This window comes from Felis catus, chromosome B3 (assembly GCF_018350175.1).
Source record: "Felis catus isolate Fca126 chromosome B3, F.catus_Fca126_mat1.0, whole genome shotgun sequence".
Lineage (NCBI taxonomy): Eukaryota > Metazoa > Chordata > Mammalia > Carnivora > Felidae > Felis > Felis catus.
In genome coordinates this window covers 36,405,578-36,432,902 of record NC_058373.1, presented here as the reverse complement: position 1 = coordinate 36,432,902, position 27,325 = coordinate 36,405,578, and the positions used below count along the sequence as shown (strand labels likewise).

At 52.0% G+C, this 27,325-nt stretch overlaps 1 protein-coding gene across 4 annotated transcripts in view; it reads left to right on the top strand.

Annotated features, from left to right (window-relative positions):
* The window catches only part of NOX5 (NADPH oxidase 5), a 44,022-nt gene that overhangs the window by 2,674 nt on the left and 14,023 nt on the right, over positions 1-27,325 (top strand). For 2 of the 4 annotated variants that reach the window (XM_045059115.1, XM_019832157.3), the window contains exons 2-15: positions 2,929-3,052; positions 4,687-4,837; positions 9,424-9,634; positions 11,301-11,535; positions 13,263-13,416; positions 13,601-13,779; positions 14,704-14,886; positions 16,373-16,505; positions 19,720-19,856; positions 21,908-22,099; positions 24,202-24,246; positions 24,647-24,771; positions 25,047-25,131; positions 25,805-25,904. In XM_045059115.1, coding sequence (XP_044915050.1) covers positions 2,929-3,052; positions 4,687-4,837; positions 9,424-9,634; positions 11,301-11,535; positions 13,263-13,416; positions 13,601-13,779; positions 14,704-14,886; positions 16,373-16,505; positions 19,720-19,856; positions 21,908-22,099; positions 24,202-24,246; positions 24,647-24,771; positions 25,047-25,131; positions 25,805-25,904 — 2,054 coding nt within the window. The remainder of the gene's footprint in view (positions 1-2,928; positions 3,053-4,686; positions 4,838-9,423; positions 9,635-11,300; positions 11,536-13,262; positions 13,417-13,600; positions 13,780-14,703; positions 14,887-16,372; positions 16,506-19,719; positions 19,857-21,907; positions 22,100-24,201; positions 24,247-24,646; positions 24,772-25,046; positions 25,132-25,804; positions 25,905-27,325) is intronic. The other 2 variants (XM_045059116.1, XM_045059114.1) reach the window with 2 other exon arrangements.

The following is a 27,325-nucleotide window of genomic DNA, read 5'->3' as shown; positions in this document are numbered from 1 at the left end:
CCGTGTCAGGCTCTGTGCTGACAGCTCAGAGCCTGGAGTCTGCTTCAGATCCTCTGCCCCCCTCTCTCTCTGCCCCTCCCCTGTTCTCTCTCTCTCTCTCTCTCTCTCTCAAAAAATAAATAAATAAAACTTAGAAAAAAAAAGTCATACACTCTACCAACTGAGCCAGCCAGGCACCCCTCAATGTATAACCCTGTTTTATGTGTGCTTGTGGTTAAAGCCTCCTTTAAGAATGTAAGTTGTTGAGGGGCGCCTGAGTGGCTCAGTCGGTTAAGCATCCAACTTCGGCTCAGGTCATGATCTCACGGTCTGTGAGTTTGAGCCCCACGTCCAGCTCAGTGCTGACAGCTCAGAGCCTGAAGCCTGCTTCAGATTCTGTGCCTTCCTTTTGCTCTGCCCCTCCCCCATTTGTGCTCACTCTCTCTCAAAAAATAAATAAAATTAAAAAAAAAAAAAAGAATATTAAGTTGTTGATTTGTTAACGTAGAACTCACAGTCCACAGTGCTGAAACTCATGTCTGAACAAAGCTTACCTAATACACATATTTTTTCCATAAGGCATATCACAGCCTTTTTGTGCTGAGGAGTGCTAGCCAGCATTTCAGCATCACTCTTGGGGCCATTTTAAAGAGCAAATCCCTGGTACAACACAGGGAATGTATTCAATGACATTGTAATCATGTTACATGGTGACAGATGGTAGTTAACACTCGCTGTGAGCACAGCATAGCATGTAGAGATACATTGTACACCTGAAAACTAATGTAACATTGTGTGTCCCCTGTAAGAAAAAAAAAAATTAAGAATTTTTTTATGTTCATTTATTTTTGAGAGAGAGAGTGCGCATGCACAAGCCGAGTAGGGGCAGAGACAGAGAAAGGGAGACACAGAATCTGAAGCAGGTTTCAGGCTCCAAGCTGTCAGCACAGAGCCCCACTCTGGGCTCGAACCCACAAACCGTGAGATCATAACCTGAGCCGAAGTCAGACACTTAACTGACTGAGCCATCCAGGCGCTCCTAAAAATTTTTTTAGTATTATTTTTTTTAATTTTTATTTATTTATTTTTGAGAGAGAGGGAGAGCACGAATAGGGGAGGGGCAGAGAGACAGAGGGAGACACAGAATCCGAAGTAGGTTCCAGGCTCTGAGCTGTCAGCCCAGAGCCCGATGCAGGGCTCGAACCCATGAACCTTGAGATCATTACTTGAGCCAAAGTCAGACACTTAATCGGCTGAGCCACCCAGGCATCCAAAAAAAAATGTTTTTTAAATTTTTTTCCACATTTATTTATTTTTGAGAGATAGAGCACAAGTGGGTGAGGGGCAGAGAGAGAATGAGACACAGAATCCAAAGCAGGCTCCAGGCTCTGAGTGGTCAGCACAGAGCCCGAAACGGGGCTTGAACTCACAAACTGGGAGATCATGACCTGAGCTAAAGTCAGATGCTCAACCGACTGAGCCACCCACGCGTCCCCCCAATTTTTTTTAAGAATGAAAAAAATGGGGCACCTGGGTGGCTTAGCGAGTTAAGCATCTGACTTCGGCTCAGATCATGATCTCACGGTTTGTGAGTTCAAGTCTGACATGAGGTGAACTTGAGCCCACGCTTCAGGTGAGCACGAACCCTGCTTCTGGTGAACACAATCCCTACGTTGGGTGAGCCCCACTTCTCTCTCTCTGTCTGTCTCTGTCTCTCTCTCTCCGCCCTTGCTCACTTGAGACCTCTCTCTCAAACACACACACACACACACACACACACACACACACACACAAAGCAAGATCACCAACAAAAAGCACAAAACTTCAACCCTTGCAGCACTCAGTAGATCATGAGAAGGACACTCGTTCATAATATGAGAGCTGAAACAAGAAACAAGAAGGCAGAGCATCACTTTGTTCAACCCCAGCTGGGAACGTGTACATTGGGCAGCTCAAGTTTATCACTGTTCTGCTCAAGTCCACAATGTCTGCAAAAATGCCACAAGCATTGATTTAGGGGTCACAGGTAAAGTGTAACAGGCGAATTCACAAATACGGAATCTGCAAATAATGAGGATCAATTGTAGCTAAATCATTTAAGTTTATATTGAACTCATGGGATACAGACAAAGCCATTCTCTCAGAGGGAGGTTGATAGCAACAGGATGTTATGTATCCTCAGTCACAGTCTCAATTCTGGTTTGTCGGATTCTGATGCCACAGAAAGTGGTGTCCTCATTTATCACTAACCTCTGTTCAGGTCATTGTATAGCTAGCTCATCTGGGAGGGTGTCTGCCCACTGATACCCTTGGAACATCATAGAATATGCCCTGGACCCAGAGAGTCAAGACCCGAGGCCTGAGTCCTGGCATGGCGTGTACTAGAAATGTTCAAGCAAAGGGTGGAGGCTCTGGGGCATGATGGAAAACACGCCAGCCTTGGATTTGAGCGCTCACTTTCCCTCTCTCTCTCTCTCTCTCTCTCTCTCTCTCTCTCTCTCACTGGCTGAATAAGTTTTGCTGAAGTACTCATCTGCTCGGAATCTATTTCCTCCTTATAAAATGTCGTGACCCACCAGATGGTGACAGAGACCAAATGAAGTGGTGGGTGGGAGGTATTTGGAAAACACTAAAGAGCTGTGTTAATGTGAGGGGGGGGGGAGGATTGTCACCATGTTAATGGCATTCCCAGAGTGTGCCACTCTCTGACCTTATGCCCACAATCTGGACTCCATCTCACTGGGACCCTATCATTCCGAAACCTACGGAGACACGAGCCCAGGCTGGCTGATGCCAGATGGAAGGGAGAGACAGGGACTCAGCAGTCCTGGGGAGGCTGATCCAGCCCATGGAAGGCCCGAGGCCCTTGTTAGAAGAAGGCACAGGGCCTGGAACCACCCGGAGCCCTTGGCCACCCCAAGCCCATAAACCTGTCTCCTTTGTCTCAAGCACCATGAGTGCCGAGGAAGACGCCAAGTGGCTTCAGTGGGTGACACACCAGTTTGAGACCATTGCAGGAGAAGACCGGGAGATCAACCTGCAAGAATTCAAAACAGCCTTGAATGTGAAAGAGGCAAGTGTCCGCTCCCGAAGTAGGGCCCCGCGTTCATAAGGGAAGAGCCATCCGGCTCTCAGGGACACAGTACGTCACAAGGAGGGAAAGATCGCTCCCGAGGTGTCCTCGGGGCTCAAGGCCCCACCTCTAAGCAGGATCAGAGGACGTTTCTGTCTCTGCTACCGATGCCCGTCCGTCCCTTTGGTAGCCATGGCCTCCTGGGGTCTTCAAAACAACATGTGAAGTTGGGTATCAGCAGCTTGCCAAATCTGAAGAAATATTTTTGGCTTCATATTTTCCACCAGCCTCACGGGCAGAGTTGATGCTATCGTGTACATAAGCCTCCTTCCAAGAAATAACGTTTTTCAATGGTTTGTATCCGTGAGACTCCCACACTGTCCCCGGTCCTCTCCCATTTGATAGAGTCTCTGCCCATCCCTGGAACAGCCTGCATGCCGGGCAGACTGGGGAGACATCCACAGAGAGACAGGGAGAGTGAGCCGGCAAATGTCAACCTCTCCCCACCTGTTTTGTGGGCTGGCATCTAGTGGTAGCCTGTGTCCTTGATAGGGGCGGGCCAGGGACCATCTACATGTCCCCGTTTGGACCAGAGGGCCCCTCACTTGCTGGTAGCAGGGATGCTGCTAAGAGCTCTAAATGCCATGCCTCCTTCTATATAGTGAACATGGGGAAGGAAAAAAAAAAGACCTGCCTGGCAGAACATTACACTCTCAACAGGAGGCTGCAAAATACCTTAAGATAAAGACCATTCAAGATGGTGGAGACTGATTAAGGTCTTACCCAGTGATCTAGGGAAGAAAGAGGAGAGCCAAGGCAGGGCTGACTGTCTACAGCCGACTTTGGCCCCCACTTGGCGCTTGTAAACGCCTCACGGTCCCTTTAGGTGAGACCTGAACCCTACGAACCCCTCCCCCTGCCCCGAGGGGAGCGTCTGCGCTTGGTATATCTGGGGCTCTGACCCAGCGTGTCTTAATTTCTGTGTTGAGTGTCTATCACCAGGCCCGGCAGGCAGGAGCTGTGCGGGACATGGCTGCCGAATGAATGAATGAATGAATGGAGTGAGTGAATTGGCGCTTAAGAACAAGCCTGAAGTATAGGCTACCGGCAGCTTAAACAGTTAGTACAGGAAAGACACACGTGTTCAAGCGCCATCCTCCAAGACCTTCCTGGTTCACTCATCCCTCGTGTTCACCCCAAGGGGATGAGACAGGACCTGGGAGGAGCCTGCAGGAGACCTTCTGTCTGACCCTTTTTGCAGGTTGAGGGGTCTGAACTGCAAGGCTGATGGGGGCGATGGCAGGTAGGAGACAGACAGTCCATACAAATGACCAGGCTGCCATGCCGGCAGAGGGCCTGAGGCCCAGACACAAGTCCATCCTCCCTTCAGGGATCTGAATAGTTCTTCCACCGGGAGTCCGAACTTGCTCTAGGCAGGCAGGATGGGCCATGGACACCGCTCCCTAGTGTGGCCAAGCGGACAGATCACACCCTGCGATCACACCCCACGCACCTGACGGAGTCCTGCCGGAATCCCACCACCCCACGGCGCATGCGCGCGCGCACACCGCGCGACTTCAAAGCGCAGGCCCCGAGTCCACGCTGTGCCTTTTCCCGTCCTTCTCTGGCCACAGTCCTTCTTTGCCGAGAGATTCTTCGCCCTGTTTGACTCCGATGGAAGTGGCACCATCACGCTCCAGGAGCTGCTGGAGGCGCTGACCCTGCTCATCCACGGCAACCCCATGGACAAACTCAAATTCCTCTTCCAGGTGTACGACGTTGACGGTAAGGGCTCTTGGGGGGCGGGGGTGGCCTCAGTGGGAGGGGACAAAAGGAATCGACCCATCTCAGCGTCTCTGGGGCAGAACAGGATTGTTTTCTCCAGGCCAAGCTGATGGCTGTCTCCCTTGGCGTGACCCCGACCCGTCTCTCTGTCTGATCTCTGCCTCCCTTTTGTGGAAGGTGGCGAGAAGGGGCCATTCTAGCCCAGGAGACCAATGCCTTTGATTCAACTCACCAGAATCCAGAACTTTCTTTTGTTCTTTTCTATGTTTGAAAAAAGAAATTGCTTTATTGCTTTTTCCATATTATAATAAGAACGTTAAGTCCACCGTGAACATTTTAGATGATACAGAATGGTTTTAAGAAGAAAGCAAAAATCACCTGTAACATTTTTCTCTACTGCTTTCTAATTGATCTCTGTCACACACACACACACACACACACACACACACACACACACACACACACATTTTTTAAATTAAAAAATGGGATTATACTATGCATACTGCCTTTTCTTACTAAACAATATAAACACTTGTTTATGCAAGACTGTATTGCTTTGTAACATCATTTTTACTGTAGCAGAATATATATAACATTAAATCTACCACTTTCACCATTTTAAAAATGTTTTTATTTATTTTTGAGAGAGAGACAGAGTGCAAGGGGGGAGGGGCAGAGAGAGAGAGAGACACAGAATCCAAAGCAGGCCCCAGGCTCCGAGCTGTCAGCACAGAACCCAAACGCGGGGCTCGAACCCACGATCTGTGATATCATGACCTGAGCCCAAGTCTGACGCTTAACTGACTGAGCCACCCAGGCGCCCCCACTTTCACCATTTTTTAAATGTCAGGTCCACAGCATTAAGTGCATTCACCTTGTTGAACGATCATTACCACCACCCATCTTCACAACTTTTTCATCATCCCAAACTCTATACCCATTAAACCCTCACGAGCTTCTATTCCTCCCTCCCCAGCTCCTGGCAAACCACTTTTACTTTCTGTCTGTAAGAACTTGACTATTCTAGGGTATTTCATATGAGTGGAATCATAGAATACTTGTCCTTCCGTGACTGGCTCATGTCACTAGGCATAATGTCTTCAAGGTTCACCCATGTTGTACTATGTGACAGGACTTAATTCTTTTTTAAGGCTGGACAATATTTCATTGTATGGATAGACCATGTTTTGTTTATACATCCATCAGCGGACCCTTGGGTTTCTTCCACCTCTCGACTGTTGTGAGTGATGCTCTTATGAATACAGGTATAGGTCTTCCAGACCCTGCTTTCCATCCTTTTGGGCGTAGACCCAGAAGTAGAATTGCTGGATGAGATGGTAGTTCTATTTTTAGTCTTTTGAGGAACGCCGTAGTCTTCCACAGAGGTTGTAACGCATGACATTCCCACCAGCCATGCACGAGGGTTCCAGTTTGTTCACATCTTGCCCACACTCGTTACTTTCTGTTGTTGTTGTTGTTGTTGTTGTTGTTTTTCTAATTGTAGCCACCCTGGCTACTAAGTGGTAACTTAGTGTGGCTACAGCATTACTTCCTGTGGCCACATCATATTCCACTGTATGTATATATTGATCCTGGGTCCCATGCAGCAGAGTCTAGGAGTTAAGATCTCTGACTCGGAGGTCAGGCTGCCTAAGTTCAAAACCAGCTCCATCACTTATTAATAATCATGGTGGGGGCGCCTGGGTGGCTCATTCGGTTAAGCATTCGACCTAGGCCCAGGTCATGATCTCACGGTTCGTGGGTTCAGACGCCACAACAGGTTCTCTACTGTCGGCACGGAGCCTGCTTCAAGTCCTCTGTCCCCCTCTCTCTGCCCCTCCCCTGCTCGCGCTGATCTCTCTCTCTCAAACATAAATAAACATTAAAAAAATAATTATTATTATGGTGAGCCTTGGGCAAGATACTTAACTTCTTTGTGCTTCAGGTTTTTTTTTTACCTATCACATGAGAATAATGGTTATAATAACAGTATATACTCATGAGGTTGATAGGATTAAATTAGTTAACTTGTGTAAACTCAGAACAGTGCCCAGCACAGGATACACCCTTTATAGGTGTCAGCCATTACGTGTTACTGTTTACTCAAACTCCATTACCAAAATGGACAATTTGTCTCCCCCTTCCCGCCACTTTTTTAAAAAATATTTATTTATTTATTTTTGAGAGAGAGAGAGAGAGAGAGAGAGAGAGAGAGAACACCAGCAGGGAAGGGGCAGAGAGAGAGGGGAAGAGAGAGAATCCCAAGCAGGCTCCATGCTGTCAGCGCAGAGATAGATGTGGGACACAACCTTAAACTGTGAGATCATGACCTGAGCCAAAATCAAGCATCAGATGCTCAACCGATTGAGCCGCTCCCATGAACATCCTGCTTTTAAATCTTTGGCAACTCTGAGGCACCTGCTTGGGATTCTCTCTCTCTCTCTCTCTCTCTCTCTCTCTCTCTTTTTCTCTCTCTCTGCCCCTCCCCTGCTTGTCTTCTCTGTCTCTCTCGAAAATAAATAAATAAACTTGAAAAAAAATATATACTTCAACCTTTGGCAACTCCGTGGGAGCAAGCATCTCTGAAGGCCTGGAATCATCAGAGGAAGGGATACTGCAGTGAGAAAGAGGCACCCAGTGAGACTGGGATGGTTGGGGAGGCCAGACTGTGCGGGCCTCGGTGGCCAAGGTTTGGAGTCTCCGTACAATTAGCAACGGGGAGTCATTGAAGAGTGTTGAGCAGGGAAGTCACTGGGCTGGATTTGCATCCTGAAAAGCTCAACCTAGGTGCAGGCCTGCTGCTGGGCAGGGCCCTCTGGCCTATGGGGTTTCTCTAGCTCCCCGCTGCACCTGACTAAATCTAGCCAGACCTCATTCCTGGAACCCATTCCCCAAATCGACCCCCTTCCCCTAGTATGTGGGTAGTTGGCCATACCCACTTCCTGAACATCTTCCTCAGACCCCACCCAGTCTCCATGGGACAGTCCTCACTGACTGCATTCTGAGCATCAAGCTTTGCTCGCTCCTGAGGTTTACCGATGACCTCAGATGGAGAAGTCGGTTTGTGACGGGAGGAGTGGCACACTCACGTTCTCCTAGCAGGCAGTGGCGGGGAGGAAGGCAGGGCAGGGCAGGTGGAAGGAGATTTGCAGTTTTATGGCAGGAACTAGAGGGCATTCCCTTCTGGTGACTTCTGCTTTCTCTGAGATCCAGTGAGGGACTGGATGGCCATGGAGGTGAGAAGTGGTCCTTGCAGACAGCAGGAGAGTGACTACACTAGAGAAGCAGGAGAGGGTTGCAGGGCAAGTTGAAGGCCTTGCTCTGGCTGGGGATAAAGCTTCCTGCCCTCTTGGGTGCTTTTCTTCGGGAGTGTCCTATTAGCTGCCCTGGTGCAGGAAAGGAGAGAGCAGGTGGCTAGATTCCCTCAGAGATGGGATATTTTTAGGTCATTGGAATAGAAGGACAGCGGGACAAGGAAGAAGAACGTGTGTCTGAGAATAATTATGAAGGAGGACCCTAGATTTGAAATTAGCCAAGGAGAGAATAAAGTTGGATGGATGACAGGGTGTGAAGGGGACAGGGGAGGGACTGGAGCTCCAGATGTGGTTAGAAACCTGTTGCATGGTGGCTCTTGACTAGGAAAGCCAAGGACAGGAGTGTGACTGGAGAGGGGTACTTTAGACTCTGCCCTGGCATGTGATTTGAGACTTTGGCTTTGGGTCTTCCTGACGATCACAATACCAGTAAAGACTTTCCATTTATATGCAACTACCTTTTTCCAGATACTGCAGTGCTATATAATGATCTCTCATCCTTGAACCAGTTCTGAAAGGGAGGAATTATGATCCCCATTTTATAGATGAGCAAAGTAAGTTTCACTACTCAGAAGGACTTACAGCCCACCAGCAGTTAGTAAAGGGCAGAAATCCAAAGCTACCTCAAGTATGTCTACATCCCAAGAGGCCAAGAACTCATTAATCATAGGCCCCGCTGCTCAGGAAGAATGGAAATACACACAGAAAAAAATATGCCTCTAATTCTCATCGCGGCGGAGAGATTTGGCTTCTTTTTCCCATCACACTCTCAGTCACCCATATTCATGTAAAGTCATGTGGCTGGACTTGAGTGCCCAGCTGTGGCCTCTCAGGACAACATGGAAGAGGAAGGTCTGCTTCAAGTGAGAGAGCAACAGGACAATTTGCTTCCGGATAATTAATACTCAAAGCAGAGTAATCCTTACAAATTAAGCAAGCAAGTGCATCTTCTGTGCAGATGGTCTTGGAAGCTCAGTACTTAGGAGGCTGCAGATTCTCGAGAAAGACATGCACTGAGGCTAAGAGGAGTTTATTTGTCCTGAACTGGGCAGTAGGGAGCCATAGAAGGTTTCTGAGAGGAGGGTGATACTGTGTATTTTTTGATTGCCTGGTCTATACCCCGAAAGGGAGTTGGTTCGCAGAAAACTGGAGGTGCACGATTAGGGAACGTTCGCCACTCGATGCAATGGCTGTGTAGGGGAAGGGGAGTCTGCGGGTACAGAGTGGGGTCCCGGGCAGGCCCCCACTCGTCTTCATCCCCACTTGGGACAGGCAGCGGCTCCATCGACGCGGATGAGCTGCGCACCGTGCTGCAATCGTGCATGCGCGAGAGCGCCATCTCGCTGCCAGACGAGAAGCTGGACCAGCTGACGCTGGCGCTCTTCGAGTCGGCCGACAAGGACAACAACGGCGCCATCACCTTCGACGAGCTCCGGAACGAGCTGCAGCGCTTCCCCGGGGTCATGGAAAACCTGACCATCAGGTGTGGCCCTGTCTCCAGCGTGGGCACTGCCCGCGTAGGGGTTACCCTTCAGGTGCGCAGAGGGGCCCGAGGCCCCGGGGATCCCTCAGCTCCGCCCCCAGCCCGGCCAGCCCAGCTCAATCCTGCTCCAGCCCCGCCCTAGGCCCACCCCAGCCCCGCCCCAGGCCCACCCCAGCCCCGCCCCACCACGCCCTACCCTACCTAGGCCCGCCCCATCGGTGGCCCTCTCCAGCCCCGCCCCGCCCCGCCCTACCCTGCCTAGGCCCGCCCCACCGGTGGCCCGCTCTAGCCCCGCCCAGCCCCGCTCCAGCCCCTCCCTAGCCCCGCCCAGGCCTGTCCCACCGGTGACCCCCCACCCCCCACCCCCTTCAGCCCCGCCACGCCACGCCCTACCCTGCCTAGGCCCGCCCCACCGGTAGCCCGCTCTGGCCCCGCCCAGCCCCGCCCAACCCCACTCCAGCCGCTCCCTCCCTAGCCCCGCTCCGGCCCCGCCCCGCCACGCCCGACCCCGCCCAGACCCGTCCTATCGGTGACGCGCTCCAGCCCCGCCCAGGCCCAGCCCCACCACGCCCTACCCCGCCCAGGCCCGTCCCACCGGTGACCAGCTCCAGCCCCGCCCAGCCCCGCTCCACCCCAATCCAGCCCAACCTGCCTAGGCCCGTCCCACCCGTGGCCCGCTCCAGTCCTGCCCGCCCCCGCCCCCGCCCCACCCCAGGCCGGTCCTTCCCAGCCCAGTCCCAGCCCCACCATGCTCCAGTCCCACCTCGCCGCACCCTGCCCAGCCCCATCACTCCACACCCTGCCTAGTCCCAGCCCGCCCTACCCTCGCCCAACCCCGCCCAGCTGCATTCTGCCTAGCCCCTCCAAGTCCGGCCTTTGCCCCCTTTTTCATAGGGGACAAAGGTCTTGTACTGCGGGGCAGCTATGGTCTTGCCCCCGTTTTCTACAGTGTCTTTTCAGAATCAACCTCACAGTATTAAGCACCTACTGTGGGCTGGGCATTTATACAAATATACCAGTGCATTTTATAGCAACGCCCCCAAAGGAAGTTAGTTACCTCACCTGAAGTAACTTACCTGGGGTCACACAAATAATTAGCAAAGGCAGTCATTTATTCAACTTGATGGAGCAGGCACCGTTAATTTATATGTAATTGATACTAATAAACTAATGCATAAACTAGGGAAGTACTAAATTGGTAAGGGCTGCGGAGGAAATAAAATAGACTTGGTGTAACAACACACCAAGTTTGACTCCGAGCTCTGGAAAGTGCCGGTTTTGTAATTCATTCTTTTCGTGTATTAACTTACTTGTGGGTTATTCACCACAACACGTCTCAGATTCTTCCATCCTTTTCGATTGCCTCCCCCCCCCCCCCCCCAATTGGCAAGTAAGGGAGGTATTGAAAATAGCCATGGTGGATGCGGCATCGGACAGACGGGAGTTCCATCTCGGCTTCACCTAACTGTGTGACTGTGAGCAAGTCGCTTGACCTCTCTGTTTCCTGGTGTCAAGGGAAGCCGACCCACTTGCCACGAGGCTCCAGAGACTTGGTCGGTTACGAGGGTCGGGTGGTGGGTGGGGGAGGTCTCTAGGTTCCGACTTCGGTGGTGCCCGCCGCAGCCCGCCTGGCCGAGTCCCCCTGAGCCGAGCCCCTTTCCCACAGCGCCGCCCACTGGCTGACGCCCCCTGCCGCCCGGCCGCGCAGTCGCCGTCCTCGTCCTCTGACCTCCGCCTACTGGCACAACCACCGCAGCCACCTGCTCTGCCTGGCCGCCTACGCGGGCCTCCACGTGCTGCTCTTCTCCCTGGCGGCCTTCGCGCACCGGGCCCTGGGCGCCAGCGTCATGGTGGCCAAGGGCTGCGGCCAGTGCCTCAACTTTGACTGCAGCTTCATCGTGGTAACACTCCGCCGTCCCAGGGCAGGGAAGCGGGCGGGAGGACTGACGATGTAGGTTCCTCATAGACCGACAGGTGGACACCTGGGGTGCCTCAGGGCAGGATGGCACCTCAGACGTCAGCTGGGGCAATACGCGGTGGACATGAGGCCCAGAGAGGGGCAGTGACGTGTCCATAGTCACGCAGCACGTAAAACACAGCTGGCGTTTTTACTTTATTTAAAAAAAAATTTTTTTGTTTGTTCTCGAGAGGGAGAGAGAGCGAGCGTGAGCGGGGTAGGGGACAGAGAGAGATGGAGACGCAGAATCCGAAGCAGGCTCTAGGCTCTGAGCTGTCAGCACAGAGACTGACACGATAAGGGAGGGGGCGGGGGGGGGCAAACTCACAAACCGGCTGAGCCACCCAGGTGCCCGACACAGCTGGCATTTTTGTGCACTTGCTTACTCTGTACAGTCACCGGGCTAAGCACTTTCCGTTTGATGTTCACAATAGCCTTACGGTGGACCCTGGAGGAGGTGGGGCTGGCTCTTGTGCAGGGCTCCAAGCAGAGAGCACGCTGTAAGAGCCCTTGAATGCCAGGCTAATGAGTCAGAATATGATACTCTGGGCCAGGGAGTGAGGTCTCCAAGTGGTTTCGATTCTGCTCCTACAATTAAAACAAAAATCCCTTCCAATAACCCAATTCATGCTCATTTACTTGTAATTATGTGCATGCCCTATTACCATTAGCTATTAGACTTACAGCACACTATATGGCAAGAGTTATCCCTAATGATCAGGGATGTACAGCTTTAGTTCAAATACTCTTCTTGATAATATCAGCTTCTTATGTGGGTTTTTTTTTTTTTAATGTTTATTTTGAGAGAGAGAGTGTGAGCAGGGGAGGGGCAGAAAGAGAGGAAGAGAGAGAATCCCAGGCAGGCTCTATGCTGCCAGTGCAGAGCCCGACTCGGCACTTGAACCCAACTGAACAGTTGAGCTAATGACCTGAGCTGAAATCAAGAGTCGGATGCTCAACCGACTGAGCCACCCAGGTGCCCCGTGGGTTTTATTTTTATCCTCAGAACTGGCTATGTGTGGGAGTTGGAGACCCATGACTTATTTTCTTGGTCACTTGCTCTTGCATTATTAACATTGCTTTCAATCAGCACTTTCTCTGCAGGGAACCTTTTTAAGCTACTTGTCCTTTCTGTGAGAGGTACTTCAGCTTTGTTAGAATCAGACAATGTAATCTACAAGTCCACATATCTGGGCACACGTACACTGAAAGCAAATGAGCAAGGAGGGAGCCCTTGTCAAAAGCCCCTTGGAAAAGCCAGTCTTTCTCCTCCAGGACACCTTGAGAACTAGACATAACATGTGACGTCTGACGTAAAGACTAAATGAGGGCACCATGTCAACACAGATATTAAATATTACCAAAAAGCTTATGTCCTCCTCCTGTGTTTAGATCAAAGTAATACCAGCAATCATTCTGCAACATTTTCTGTTCCTGCCCCAACTCTGGAGACGCTGCTTTGGACACCCCAGCTGTGGACCTAGGGGGGCAGTGAAGGCTTGGGGACAGGGGAGATGGGGAAGCGGCCGGTGCAGGAAACACAGCTCAGAAAGAGGCTGGGAGTTGGCTGCCGGGGAAAAGAGAACGGGGCCGAGAGAGAGAGAGAGAGAGAGAGAGAGAGAGAGAGAGAGAGAGCGCCAGCTGAGGCTCTCCGCCACTTTCCCCGGCCAGGTGCTGATGCTCAGACGCTGCCTCACTTGGCTGCGGGCCACGTGGCTGGCTCAGGTCCTGCCGCTGGACCAGAACATCCAGTTCCACCAGCTCATGGGCTGGGTGGTGGTTGGGCTCTCCCTTGTGCACACCGTGGCCCACGTTGCGAACTTCGGTGAGTCGCCTGGGGGCCGGGAGCCCGGTGGGCCACCCACAAACCACTCATTATCAGCCCTGTGTGCCCTGCATGCCCGGTGGGTGGAGAAGGGGTCTCTGCCTGGGTGGGTGCCTGATGGGGAAGGGTGGGGACCCCAAGGGAAAGGTGGAGAGGGAACAGCTTGTCTTGTGCTTGTCTCCAGCGCTCCAGGCTCAGTCCGGGGCCAGCCCCTTCCGGTTTTGGGAACTGCTGCTCACCACGAGGCCAGGCATTGGCTGGGTCCGTGGCTCCGCCTCCCCGACCGGAGTGGCGTTGCTGCTGTTGCTGCTCCTTATGTTTGTCTGCTCCAGCTCCTGCATCCGAAGGAGCGGCCACTTTGAGGTGCCAGGCCCTTGCCCCTTTGCTCTCCCAGGCTGGCCTCCCAACTTCGTTGCGTGCCGTGTCCCCTCTCACTTACTCCAGAGCCCAGGAAGTGCCCAGGCTGCTCTGGATGTTATGTGCCCGCGACTTGGTTCTTCCCCTGGGCTGCAGTTCATGTCTGCAAAGCGAAAAATGTTTTGCTCTGGAAGATTCTGCCTGTTTGCTGGCGTGCCCCCTGCCCTAATGGGGTTAAGCTAGGAAGGGGAAGGGACACAGGCTCACTCAGCTTCCCCATCTATAAAATGGCCCTATAATTCTCTACCTATGAATTTGTGTTAGGAATTAAATGGGATACTATATGTGAAGCCGCTAAGTATACACCTGGCACGTCGATGCTCCAACGGAGGAGCGTTAGTTCTGCGCAGGAGGTCACAGATTTGGTTTGGAGCCCCAAACCAAACCACATCAGGTAGACAGCACCAGCAGCAGCAATCCTTTGAAGTTGGAATCCGCATCTTCGCTTGACCCGCAAGGAATCTGATGCTCAGACAAGTAATTTCCTAGCTCCCACAGCCAGTAGTAGAGCAGGCATTCCAGCTCGGTGCTCTGCTCTTTTCTTCTCCATGCTCAGGAAGTGGCTGTCTTCACGTCCCCCTGAGAAAGGGTCAATGTGATGGGGACCGTGATGCTCATGAGCCCTTTGGGGGCACTCCACTCTGCCCAGAACATCCCCAGGCAGAGGTTTCAGATGTTTGGTGTGAGCTCCAGGAACCCTTATACGATCCCTGGGCCAAGGGCCCAGAATAAATAAGCCCCAAAGCTTCCCAGCCCCAGCCCCTGTCCCCAGGAGAGCAGTACATGACCAAGGCTCTAAGGGCTTCCCTGTTCCACCCCCAGGACTTGAGCTCTGGAAGCTTACTGCCCCCTCCCTCCTCACCCTCGCAGGTGTTCTATTGGACTCATCTGTCCTACCTCCCCATGTGGATCCTGCTCATTGTGCACGGGCCCAGCTTCTGGAAGTGGCTTCTGGTCCCTGGCATCTTGTTCTTCCTGGAGAAGGCCATCGGGCTAGCAGTGTCCCGCATGGCAGCCCTGTACATCGTGGAAGTCAATCTCCTTCCCTCCAAGGTGTGAAGGGGGCCTGAGGTGCCTAGGGGCATTGCAGATGGTAGGGCGCAGCAGCTGGGTACCCTGCTAGACCCGCAAGGAAGCAGGGAATAGCGTAGCTATGGACCCTGCACAGCAGAGGAGACAAGCAAAGTGTGGGATCTGGTCTAGCCTTCAGGAGGGACATTTTAGGAAGCGGCATGACAGGTAGGCAGGATACCATGAAAGATCAGTCTTAAGAGCCTGCAAACTGCCAGGCCCTGTGGCAGGTCACAAAGACGGCTTGGGCACTGTCCTGCTTTGCCCTTTAGTTACAGTGCAGGGCTGTATGGGTGAGAGCAGAGTGTCAGGAGGTAGGAAACTATCTTTGAGAGGTCAGAGAAAGCTTCAGAACGCGGAAGGAGATGCCCCATCGGGGTTTTGAGAGATGAGCAGGAGTTTGTTGCGTAGACAAGATAAGGAAGGGTACTCCTGGGAGAAGGAACAGGCTGAGCAAAGGCACCGAGTTGTGGTAGGGGTGCTGTCCTTGGGGACTATGGGTAATTTAGCACAGCTACAGCCAAGGTGCCGGGGAGAGGGGTGGGCGGGGCCTGGTGGAACGCCTGATCAGGGGGAGGGGGGTGGGGGTAGTAAGCCAGTTTATTTTCCAGCTAGATTTCTGCAGTGGCTCTGTGGAAGACGGTCCAGTGAGGACCATTTGGGGGCTGTTGCACAATATGCAGACGAGAGCTCATGAGGGCCTTGACCCTAAACAGGGGCAGTGGCTGTGGGATGGGAAAGGGGTGGCATATCACAGAAAGACTCAAGAGGTAACCGGCTGCATTTGGGGGCGGGGAGAGGAAGGAGCCTAGGACATCTCCTGGGTGGCTGAGTGACCGGGCCATTTATGGAGAAAGGGAAGGCAGTTCTGGGTGGCTCAGCTCTGGACAGCCTCCGCCGTGATTAGCTGCGGATCTCATGGTTTCCTAGCTGGTGGCCTTGAGCAAACTCCTTAACCATTCTGAGCCTTAGCGTCTCATCTATAAAGCGGAGAAAGAATGGCATCCGTCTCAGAGAACTGCCGTGAGGACCAGAGATGACACTTTTAAGTGCCTCGCGCAGGTCTGGCACGCTGTGGGTGCCCAATAAACAGAAGCTGTTGTCCAGGGGGATATTGTTCTCCTGGGGGAGATGCCCATTAGTGGTTGGATGCCAGCCAAATACTACAGCAGTTGCAAGAAACGGGCTACAGCAGTCAGGGGGCTTCACCGAGAAAGGCCACTGCCAGCAGTGTTCACCCCATAAGAAGTGGGATCAAACCAGGATCAAACCCTACTGTCCCTTTCTCTGATCATCACCTACCCCCTGGCTGGCAGAGGTGCCGCAGGCCAAGCCCCACTCACAGGCCTGAGGGTCTCACGTCCAGGGCTGGCCTGGTGTGTGACGGAGGAGGATGACCCGGCCTCTGCCCTCTCGCCCGGGGGCCCCTGGGCCTGCACGGATGACCCCGATCTTCCTCTCTTCCCAGGTCACTCATCTGCTCATCAAGCGGCCCCCTCTGTTCCACTATAGGCCGGGCGACTACCTGTATCTGAACGTCCCCACCATTGCGCGTTACGAGTGGCACCCGTTCACCATCAGCAGCGCGCCAGAGCAGAAAGGTACGCCAGCCCCGCTGCTCGCTCGGCAGGCATTTACCGAGTTCTGCCTGGTGCCAGGCGCGGGCTGGGAACTGGGAACCCGGACGTGAGCAAGGCCAGGGCCACAAAGTCGACCTCCAAAAGCTCCAGGAAGCTTACTAGACAGAGAAGGAGATGAGGGAGGAGACAGAGCAAAAGACGTGAGGAACAGCATGGAAAGCTGGGAACACAGGGCAATTTAATGTAGTTGGCGCTACATCGGGGGTGGGGCGGGGAGGGAAGAAGGGAAGGACAGGGCGGGGAGGCAGGAGAGAGGGTCAGAGAAGAGGTGAAAGGCAGACAAGGTGGCTGGCAAAGCTGGCTAGAGCCCGGGTGGGGCCGAGGGGGACTCTGAATGGGGACGGTTGGTGCCAGCACTTGGGAGCCCGCAGGGGTCTGAGGCAGAGGAGGAGTGAACTCAGAGGAGCCAGGGAGTTCTCAAGGGCACTGCGGCGGGAAGCCAGGCTTCCCCCATCTCTGTGGAGCCCCAAGGCAGCAGAATCCCTCCAATCCTTCTTCCCCATCCCTGGACCACTCCCATCTCTCTCTGGGTCACCAGCACACCCGTGGAACTGCTCAGCTGACCCTCCCTTCACCCAGTGGACCTCTGGCCTCCACCCATGTACGTGCCATCCTTCTGGTCCTGGACTGTTGTTGAGCCGGCACCCAGACCTGTGCCCTCTTCCTAGGCCAGAGATCGGCCTTTCCACCTTAAGTGGTAATTCTGGCAGCGAATGCCTTGCCTGACCCTTGCTCGGCTTCATGAGGAATGAAGGGTCCTGGCTGCCTGTGTCCTCTGACCCATCCCTATTAAAAACTTTAGTTCCATTTAGGATGCCTCCCAGCGCCGGCCCAGCAGGACCCGTGGCCCAGCCCCCACAGTTCAGACCCAAGGCCAGGGTTCCTCATGCGAGGCTACGTACCACCTGCCCCGGAGTCACCTGAGTGGTGGCTTGGATGTACAATGGGGCAAAGGTGGGGGGCGGAGGCAGGAGGGGGAAGGTTCTTTTCTTCCTATTTTTCTTTCCTGTTCTGTTTTTCCAAAAGAGATCTGCTCTCAGAAAATTCAAACCGTATAGGAATATGCACAGAAGAAAATTAAAATCCCTCAAACAATGCCATCCAGAGAAAGCCCTTGTCAGTCTTCTGGTGAACAGTCTTCCAGATCTGTCTTTATATACCCACGTGGTTCTATAGATGTGGAGATGGTTTTGCCTACACGGGGTCACATTCTTCACACTGTTTTGCAGCCCGCCTTTTCTCTGTGAGCAGTATGTCATAAAAGTCTTTGCATGTCAGTTCTTTAAAAAAAAAAAAAAAAAAACTTTCCAAGGGGCGCCTGGGTGGGCCAATCGGTTGAGTGTCTGGTTTCAGCTCAGGTCATGATCTCACGGTCCGTGAGTTCAAGCCCTGCCTCGGGCTCAGAGCCTGGAGCCTGCTTCGGATTCTGTGTCTCCCTCTCTTTCTACCCCTCCCTGGCTCGTGCTCTGTTTCTCTGTCTCTCAAAAATGAATAAACGTTAAAAAAATTTTCTAATAAATAAATAACCATTTTTAAAAATACAAAAAAAATAAATAAGAACTTCCCTTTGCATGGCTGCATAGTACTCCAGTATAGTGATACCAGTATGATTAAAATGACTACATACATTAGATGGATGTGCCATTGACTTGGCCGATTCTCGAATGGGGTTTCTTCAGGGCGTTTGCTTGGGACCTGCCTGTCTCTCAGGCCCTGAGCCTCCTGTGGTGGGCTGAGTGAGTCCGTATGAGGGCTGGCACATACTCCGAGTTGGTTTACGGAGCTGGCTCACAGAAATCAGGAGTGGATTCAGGTCGCCAGTAGTAACTGATTGCATTCTCCCAGCGTTTAGGGAGGACCCCCCCCCCCACATGCACTCACTGTGTGGGGCGCCTCAGAGTGTGTTGTGTAAACAAGGCACAGCACAGCCCCCCTGGCACTTGTAGGGTCAAGGGAGAGGAAGCCTCGGAGAATTAACTGAACCTTAGCATCTTCTTCGATTGTGAATGCCCACAGCCAGCCACAGAAGCATTAACAATACCTGTGACTCTTTCAAAATAAAAATCACAAGGTTCTTTGAGATCGCACTGTCATGGTTGCCGGCACCTCGGGATATCCTTTATGCTCATCAATGACTTCGGGTTTCCATGGCCACGCAATTCTGGCGGGACCTCATAGTCCTGTGTTGGCAAAGAAGCAGACGCATTCTTCAATCACACATTTGGGGGGGGGTGCTTGTTTTTTGGTTTTTTGGTTTTTTTTGCAAACAAATACATGCTGTTTCATTTGTGATTTCCATGCGTGTGACTTTGTGTCTTTAAAAAACCTTGCTCTGAGAAGGAGTCTCTCCGTTGTATTCACAGGACTGCCAAGAGAGTCCATGGTTTAAAATGTTTTTTTAAGTTTATTTCTTTATTTGGAGAGAGACAGAGAAAGTGCAAGCAAGAGGGAGAGGGAGAGAGAGAGAGAATCCCAAGCAGTCTCTGCAGGGTCAGCACAGAGCCTGATGTGGGGCTCAAACTCATCAACAGTGAGATCATGACCTGAGCTGAAATCAAATCGGACGCTTAACCCACTGAGCCACCCAGGCGCCCCCATGGTTTAAAGAAATTGTTTAAAGGGTAAGAATGCCTGAGCAGGAGATCTCTCGGGGGGGGCTCCTTGTTCAAATGTTGTGGATTCTCTCTGGTACCCTTCAGCAGAGGGGTGGCCACCCACACCACCTTTCTGCCGGTCACCCCTCAGCAGAGAAGCTACATCCCAGGTACTGGGCACAATGAAAGCCATTGTTCGTGCCACAGGCTGAACACCTACTGTGTGCAGAGCCGTTGACAAGCACCTGGTTGAATGTGGGAGGGAGTGGTCACCACCTTGGTGAGACCCTGGCCTGATCAAGGAGGCAGGAGCTTCTAGCCTGCTCAGGGCCGCTCTGACCCTGGTCTTGGCAAAGCAGACGGCTTAAGTTGACTTCATGGAGGAAGACTACAATATCTGCACCAGAAAGATGAGATTTCCAAGTCCCAGGGCTGGGACTGCTAGTTTGGGCCCGCGGAAGGACATTCAGTCTGGAGCTTGAGCAGTAGATGCCCAGCCCCAGTCCCTCAGGTGAGACGGGCCTGCTCCCTGCTGGAGGCCGGCGCTGACCCCCTCTCCCCCTGCCCTGTCTCTTGCTCAGACACCATCTGGCTACACGTCCGGTCCCAAGGGCAGTGGACAAACAGGCTGTATGAGTCCTTCAAGACATCAGACCCTGTGGACTCCAAACGGCTGTCAAGGAGTTTGAGGATGAGAAGGAGCCAGAGGAAGCCCCAGGTAGGTTGCTTCAGGGGAGGAAGGGCCCACTGTGGAGTCAAACCCAGTGGGGACTGAGTTGCTGATGTGCTCAATGGTGAACATCAATCATTGAGCAACGGCTGTATACACTGGCTGGACGACAGCACAGGGGGCGAGGCAACTGTGGACAGTGTGATCCAACAGCCCACCCGCCCCAGGACCTCCCGAGTCCCAAGTCCTCCGTTAGAAGCCAGGTGGACAATGGAAAGAGAGGGGAGATTGAGATCGGAAAACCCCGCCTCCACGTCCCTGCTCCAGCACCTTGCGTGTACGGCCTTGTATGTCCCTTCGCTTACTCGAACTTTAGCTTAGTCATCAATGGACTAACTGCAGGTGGTTCCCGTCCTTGGCCTCCCCTTCTCACGTGATGCTTTTTAAGGGCCAATGATGGAATGAATGCAGGGAAAGCCCTGAGCTAACGGGACAGCACGGTCCACGTGGACCATTCACCATCAGCGTCAGCAGCATCAGCGGCAGCACTGTTATCTTTTGAGCCCCGATGAACCCACGAAGCCGACAAGTTGCCAGTGTCTGGAACGAATACTGACTCGGGGAGGTTTTGGAGGAGGGCAGCGAGACGACAGTGAGAACGGACAAAGGAGGCTAAGGCGCCCGAACCCACACCTAGTAGGCTGTACGGCTCAGCTGGGAGACATGTTAATGTGGGGAAGCCCCTGCTGAAGGTCAAAGGAAAAGCAGCCCCGGGCCTGGCTCAGCCCTGTCGTGCCCCTGTGGAATTTAAACTCCGAGGGGAGAAAAACCAGGCGGAATCCTGCCAGGCCAGATCACGAAGCCCTCTAGAAAGATGCCCAGAGCAAAGCTTTGGGAGACGAAGGGGTCAGTAGAAACAAGCAGAACGTTCTCTGTTCTTAGTCAGGGGAACCTTTCTGAAGGAGGAAGCTGGCTTTGAAAACCGGGAGAGTCATGCACACCAGGAATCTGTGGGTAGATACGTTAAAGACTGTGTTTCTTTAGGACCTTAAGGTACCACCGCCATAGAATCGATTGGCATAATCTTTCTGGCAGGCAGTCTGGCCACATGCGTCAACATTTTAAATATGTGTACCCACAGGCCCAGCCATTCCATTTTTAGGGATTTGTCCTAAAAAGCTAATTGGGTAGCTGCACAGGAAGTACATTAATCACCTTGTTCCTTCATTCATTTAGCAAATATTTACTGAGCACAGCACCTCCTGTTTTCCAAGTACTATTCTAGATGCTGGAGATAAATCCGTAAGCAACAGTGATGCAGTGCCTGCTTCCCTTCCAGAGGGAGAGGTAGACAATAAACAAACAAAATACAGACATCATGTGTCAGGTGATAATACGTGCCATGAAGAAAAATAAATCAGGGTAAAGGGATAGAGATGGGAAAGATGTTATCTTCCATGTGGTGGTTGTTAATTAACACTAATGAGAAAATGGGGATAATCAAAATTGTCCAACACTAGGGATGTAGCTAAATAAATTACTGATCACCCTTATCACGGAATAGGAAGTTCCTTAAAAAAGATTATGTAAATGTACGTGCATTAGCACGGAAAGCTAGTCAAGATGGAGTGAGTGGAAAAGGCAGGTTACAAAGCAATATGTTTCATTTATGTAAAAGAGAGAGAGAGAGAGTAAAAGTCTGGAAGGACATAGAGAAAAGTGTTTAGAGAAGTGATTCCACTTTATTCAGGGTACTTTTTCACCTTATTCTTTATAATTCTGTAACATGTGAATCTTGAAAAACTAACATGTATTGACTTCATGATTTAAAATTTTTTAAATGTTTATTTATTTTGAGAGAGAGAGAGAGAGAGAGAGAAAGAGCTTGAGCAGGGGAGGGGCAGAGAGAGAGGGCAAGAGAATCCCAAGCAGCCTCCACACTGTCAGCACAGAGCCTGACGTGGGGCTCGAACTCACGAACCCACAAGATCATGATCTGAGCCGAAATCAAGAGTTGGATGCTCAACCACCTGAGCCACCCAGGCACCCTAGTTTCATGATTTAAATAATAAAGCCATTTCCACTTCGAAACCAAACAGAGTTTTCAGTGCCAGCCCGTCCAGTCCGGAGCCGCGGTGCAGGGAGCTGTGGCCTCCAGCAAGGATGTCATCGTGGAGCTGACATCCTACAGGCCCAGGGGGACTCCACAGCATGGGGACCCAGGCCCGGTGCCCACAGGGACAGAGGAATCGGCTCAGGCACAGCGGAGAACCACGTCTGAGTGGGGTCTGGTAAGGCTCAGGAAGCTGGGGCTGGAGGCGGGAGAGCCGGCCTTTGTGTCCCCAGGGGTGGTGGATCCATGGGACTCAGGAGAGAGGTCCTTAAGGGCAGCCACACGCACGAAGCCGTGCATATTATGTGGTGCTCCTGCAGCCAGGCATGTGCACACTGCCTTCCTAACTTCTGCCGTGTTCGCTCCTCACTGGGAATATTTCCTACCTGGTCTCTCTCCTCACACCCCAACATGACTTTAAACTTACTTGTATTTAAAAGAAAAATTTTTTTTAATGTTTATTTAGTTTTGAGGGAGAGAGAGACTTAGTGTGATCAGGGGAGGGGCAGAGAGAGGGAGACACAGAATCCGAAGCAGGCTCCAGGCTCCGAGCTGTCAGCACAGAGCCCGATGCGGGGCTCGCGCCCACAAGTGGCGAGATCATGACCTGAGCTGAAGTAGGACGCTTAACCGACTGAGCCACCCAGGTGTCCCTATAAACTTACTTGCATTTAAAAGGACGCTGTAGATTGCTATCTTGAATGGTAAACTAGTATCGTGTGCCATAATCAGAAGGTAACTCTCAAAGTAAAATCAAGGAGCGCCTGGGTGGCTCAGTCGGTGGAGCGTCCGACTTCATCTCAGGTATGATCTCACAGTTCGTGGGTTTGAGCCCCGCGGCGGCCTCTGCGCTGACCGCTCAGAGCCTGGAGCCCGCTTCGGATTCTGTGTCTCCCTCTCTCTGCCCCTTCCCCACTCACACTCCGTGTCTCTCTCAAAAAAACAAAAGCATTAAGGAAAAAAAAAATTTAGGAAAAAAAAAGTAAAATCAATCAAAGCCAATCTTAATCAATTCTGGCCAGATGTTCCTGCCTGCTGACGCTCTGAGCCTGAAGCCACACTCTGCTGCTCCTTCTCCTCTCTGTCTCTCTCTCTCTCTCTCATGCTCTTTCTCTTTCTTGCTTTAGTACAAGAAAAAGAACGAGGTGGGCTTGGTAAGCGTAGCACGTTAAGATTACTAAGCGCGATGTGGGCTTTCTCCTTGCAACTGGAAGGTTTAAAGACCACGGAAAGGAGGGTAGCTCTCGTCCAGGGTACCTCCGACACAAGTAGTTCAAGTCTGACACCGTGGGGGACACAGCATTCAGTGGCCCCCGGACAAAGAAGCAGCATGCTGTAGTGTGACGGGCACTGGACGGTCAGCAGGAGACCCAGGCTCTCCCCTGAGCTTGTTCCCACTCTTAGACTGGGCTCCTTTTCTGTCAAGTGAGGGATTGCTCTGGGTAATTGTGAAGGTCACTCCTAACTCTGCCCTCCAGCAGCAGACAGGGAACGATCACAGGCCCCTATAGCCTGTTTGGGGGTGGGGGGGGTGGGGGGGTTCTACTTCCTTCACCTTGTGGGAGGAAGTGCGCTGACCTCCCAGATCCGGTCTGTCACGTGCTCAGGCCTGGAGGAATCAGGCAGAGCAGACAGAAGAGGCCTCCTCCCTGCCCCCAGTGGCTCCCATCCGCAAGCCCAGGACAGGGTCCCAAGGGCAGAGTGGAGCCATGAGCCAGGCCAGCCACTGGCTTTTCTGCCTGGCGAAGCCGGGCAGAACTTCAAGAAGGAGCAGCTACTTTAGATGAGCTGGACTCCGGAAGATGCATAGGAATTTGCCAGCTGGGGAAGAGGAAAGGGTGTTGCTCTCAGCGGAGGGAAAAGAATGGTCAAGGCCAGGGGGTGTGTTTGGAGACGTGAAAGGTACAGTAGTGGCTGGAGATAGGCGGAGGGAGTGGTCTCCAGTCACCCACTGGAGCTGATTTGTATTGGATCACAAGAGCCAACTGTTAGATTTTCAGGAGCTTTGAGAGCCGGTTCTTAGACACAGTCATTATGGTGGCCGCCGTGATGGCAGTGTTTCTACCAGAAATCTCCAGACGCTACCAGTCAGGAGCGTGTTGCTGTTTTCTTTTCCTGAAGAGCCGGGTTACCGGCACACTCCATGCTCCCTGCCATGCTTGGGGCAGAAAAAGCAATTCCCCTTTTGTGAAGGTGCCCAGACTGGCAGAGGCCAGGATGCCTCTGAGAATTGCCTGACCCCTCCACTCCCAGAGACCCACAACTCTCTGCTCATCACAGGTCTCCGAGATGTCCTCTGAGAACCATCTGTTTTGCAACATCAAGGTAGGAGGCTCCAGCAGGTGGACATGACCAAGAATCCCTGCCGCAACCAGAGAATATGAAGCCTCTGCCTGCAGGGAGGGCTTGCCGTGGCCCCGGGTACCCCAGTCCCTCAAGTCCCCAGGGCCTGACTTCCCGGTATCCAGAGAAGGGGATCGAACCCGTCCCCTTGCAGGTGCACACAGGGATGCTGGCTGGGTCCCACTCTCACCAGTTCTGCCTTCTAATATTCCAGGGCTCTCCCAGATTTGGGCTCCAGGCAGTGCAGTGGGAGCCACTTAGATCTGGGCTCCAGCCCGGGAGGTGACTGCCTGCATGTAAAAGGGAGATGCTGAAGCCTTGGGGTTCAGCTCTCCCCCATGCCTCCAGCCCTCCCCTCGAATGCCCTCCTGTTTGTTCACAGTGCTATATCGACGGCCCTTACGGAACCCCCACCCGCAGGATCTTTGCCTCTGAGCATGCGGTGCTCATCGGAGCAGGCATCGGCATCACCCCCTTCGCTTCCATCCTGCAGAGCATCATGTACAGGTGGGCGGGTGGGCTGCATCCCGGGACAGAGCCCAGAGACACTCTCCTCTCTCCTCTCTTCCCTCCCCCTTGCGCTTCCCTCCTCTCCTCTCACCCTTTTTTCTCTTTCCTCCCCTGCTCCCCCTCCCTCTCTCTTTTGGCTCTCATCCCTCCGCTTCCTCACAGGCTGGGCCCTGCCACCCCACCCTTTTCCCCTGCCCCCTGCACTGTTCTTTGGGGTCCTGAGAAGTCTTATACTCACCCCAAATTCAAAATCCCTCATCACCTCCCCCCAGGCACCAGAAGAGGAAGCACATCTGCCCCAGCTGCCAGCACTCCTGGATGGACGACGTCCAGGATGAGGACATGAAGCTCCACAAGGTGAGCGCCACCTCCTCCAGGCAGGCCTCTGGGCCCTGTGTCCCGGAAACCTCCCCGAACCACAGTGGGCTCTCTGCTGCAGATGAGGGGAAGGGACAGATGGCTCTCTCCCCTGCTTGGATCCACTGGTCCCTATGGTGCCTCCCGAGCGTCCAGGCCTTCCCCTGTCACTTCTGAGAGGCATTGCGGGCCCTGAAGATGGAATCCCACTAAAGACCTGGGAGCCCGAAAGTCAGGCACCTGGGATCCAGTTACAGCCATGATGTGTTTACCATTGCCTGGTGGTGGTGGTTTTAAAAATGAAAACGTTTGCCTTTTGAAAATTCATTATTTTCTATAGACCACTGAAAAGAGTTTCTAAAAAATAATTAACTAATGTTCTGTTGGCTTCTTCCTAAGCTTCCTATTTCAGAACCCTGCTTGCTATAAACAAATAGATCATTACAGAAAACCCCGAGCCGGCAGTCAGGAACCTGGGTCCTGATCCCACGCTGCCCTGTGACCTGGGCAAGGTTCCTACCTCTGCAAGCCTCAGTTTCCCCCTCCATTAAATGGGGGTGATAATGTGTGCCCTGCTGACTCCCAGGTGGTCATCCCGCGGTGGGGACCACAGGTGTGAGCGTGCTGTGAGCAAGGCAGCACCAGCTCTGAGCAGAAGGGCCCCTCCCCCTAGGTGGACTTCATCTGGATCAATCGAGACCAGCGGTCTTTCGAGTGGTTTGTGAGCCTGCTGACCAAACTGGAGCTGGACCAGTCCGAGGAGACACGAGAGGGTAGGAGAAGGAGGGGGCTGAGGAGCATGGCAGCAGGGTGGCGGTTCAGGCTCAGGGTCTTTTTAAGAGGGTGTTAGATTATTCCATTTCTATGCAAAATGTGGGAGAAAGAGGATGACTTCCCCCCCGCCCCGACTAAAATGTAACATTTGTGAAACCAAAAAAAGAGGAGAAAAATGTATTCATAATCCCATCAGGCTATGCACACGGTCTTTAAAAAAAAGACCTCCTGGGGCACCTGGGTGGCTCAGTCCTTAAGCGTCCGACTTTGGCTCAGGTCATGATCTCATGGTTCGGGGGTTCAAGCTCAGAGCCTGGAGCCTGCTTCAGATTCTGTGTCTCCCTCTCCCTGCCCCTCCCCCACTTGCGTTCTATCTTTCTCTCTCTCTCAAAAATAAACATTAAAAAATATATTTAGAAAAATTTAAAAAGGACCCCCTGATATATTTTCTTACATTTCTTAAAGATGTATATTTGTATGTTTGTTTGTTTATTTTGAGAAAGAGAGAGCATGAACGGGGTAGGGGCAGAGAGAGAGGGAGAGAAAGAGAATCCCAAGCAGGCTCCGCACTGTCAGTGCAAAGCCTGACGGTTTCGTTTTCCTTATGGAATAACTAACATGAGGAGGAATGCCTTTAGATATGTTTCTAACTTTAGAGAACTGGCGGGTTTTTCTTACACTGGTTGAGGTCAGTGGAACCAGATTTTATTTGGCTGTTTAATTATCCTAGAGCTGCCATGAGCGAATTCAAATTCCTATGAAAAACAGTTTATAAGTTCAAGTACTCAGATGCAGTTTTCTATAAGAAATGCTTAAACAGACGAAGCTTACTACAACAAACATTCAAAGCCATAAAGCACAAGTCAACAGTGTTTGCCATGGAATCGGCAAACTTTAGAATGTTACAGTAAAGCTCTTCGCTCTTTCTTGTAAATAACAATTATAGCAAATATTTACAGAGCCTCGACTTTGCTCTAAATGCTTTTATGTCTATTAATTCATTAGAAACTCACTTTTATGATGACGAGCTAGGGGGAAAGTTTAGATTTCATTTAAGTTTCCTGGTTACTGGTATATAAATATTTGCCGTTTGCGCCTTCGTAATCTGTATAAACAAAGGGTAACAGCCAACCTGGTGCTTTGCGTTCTCGAAGCCCCTTGAGTCAACAACTTTATTACCTCACATTTCTTCCAAGGCTTCTCATTAACGGCAGCTGAAGCCCGCGACTTCTGATTTCGTCTTTAATTATTTACCAAGGTTTGAGTCCTAGAATTTGTGGTTCATCGTGTTCAGTTTCTGTAGCTTCAGCTTCAAACATTCTGTTTGGGTTTAATTTTTATTCTATCCTGTAATCGCTGTAGAAACCTGGGCATGGTATTGCCTTGCTTACGTTTCTCATGTGAAAAACAAAAACAAAAA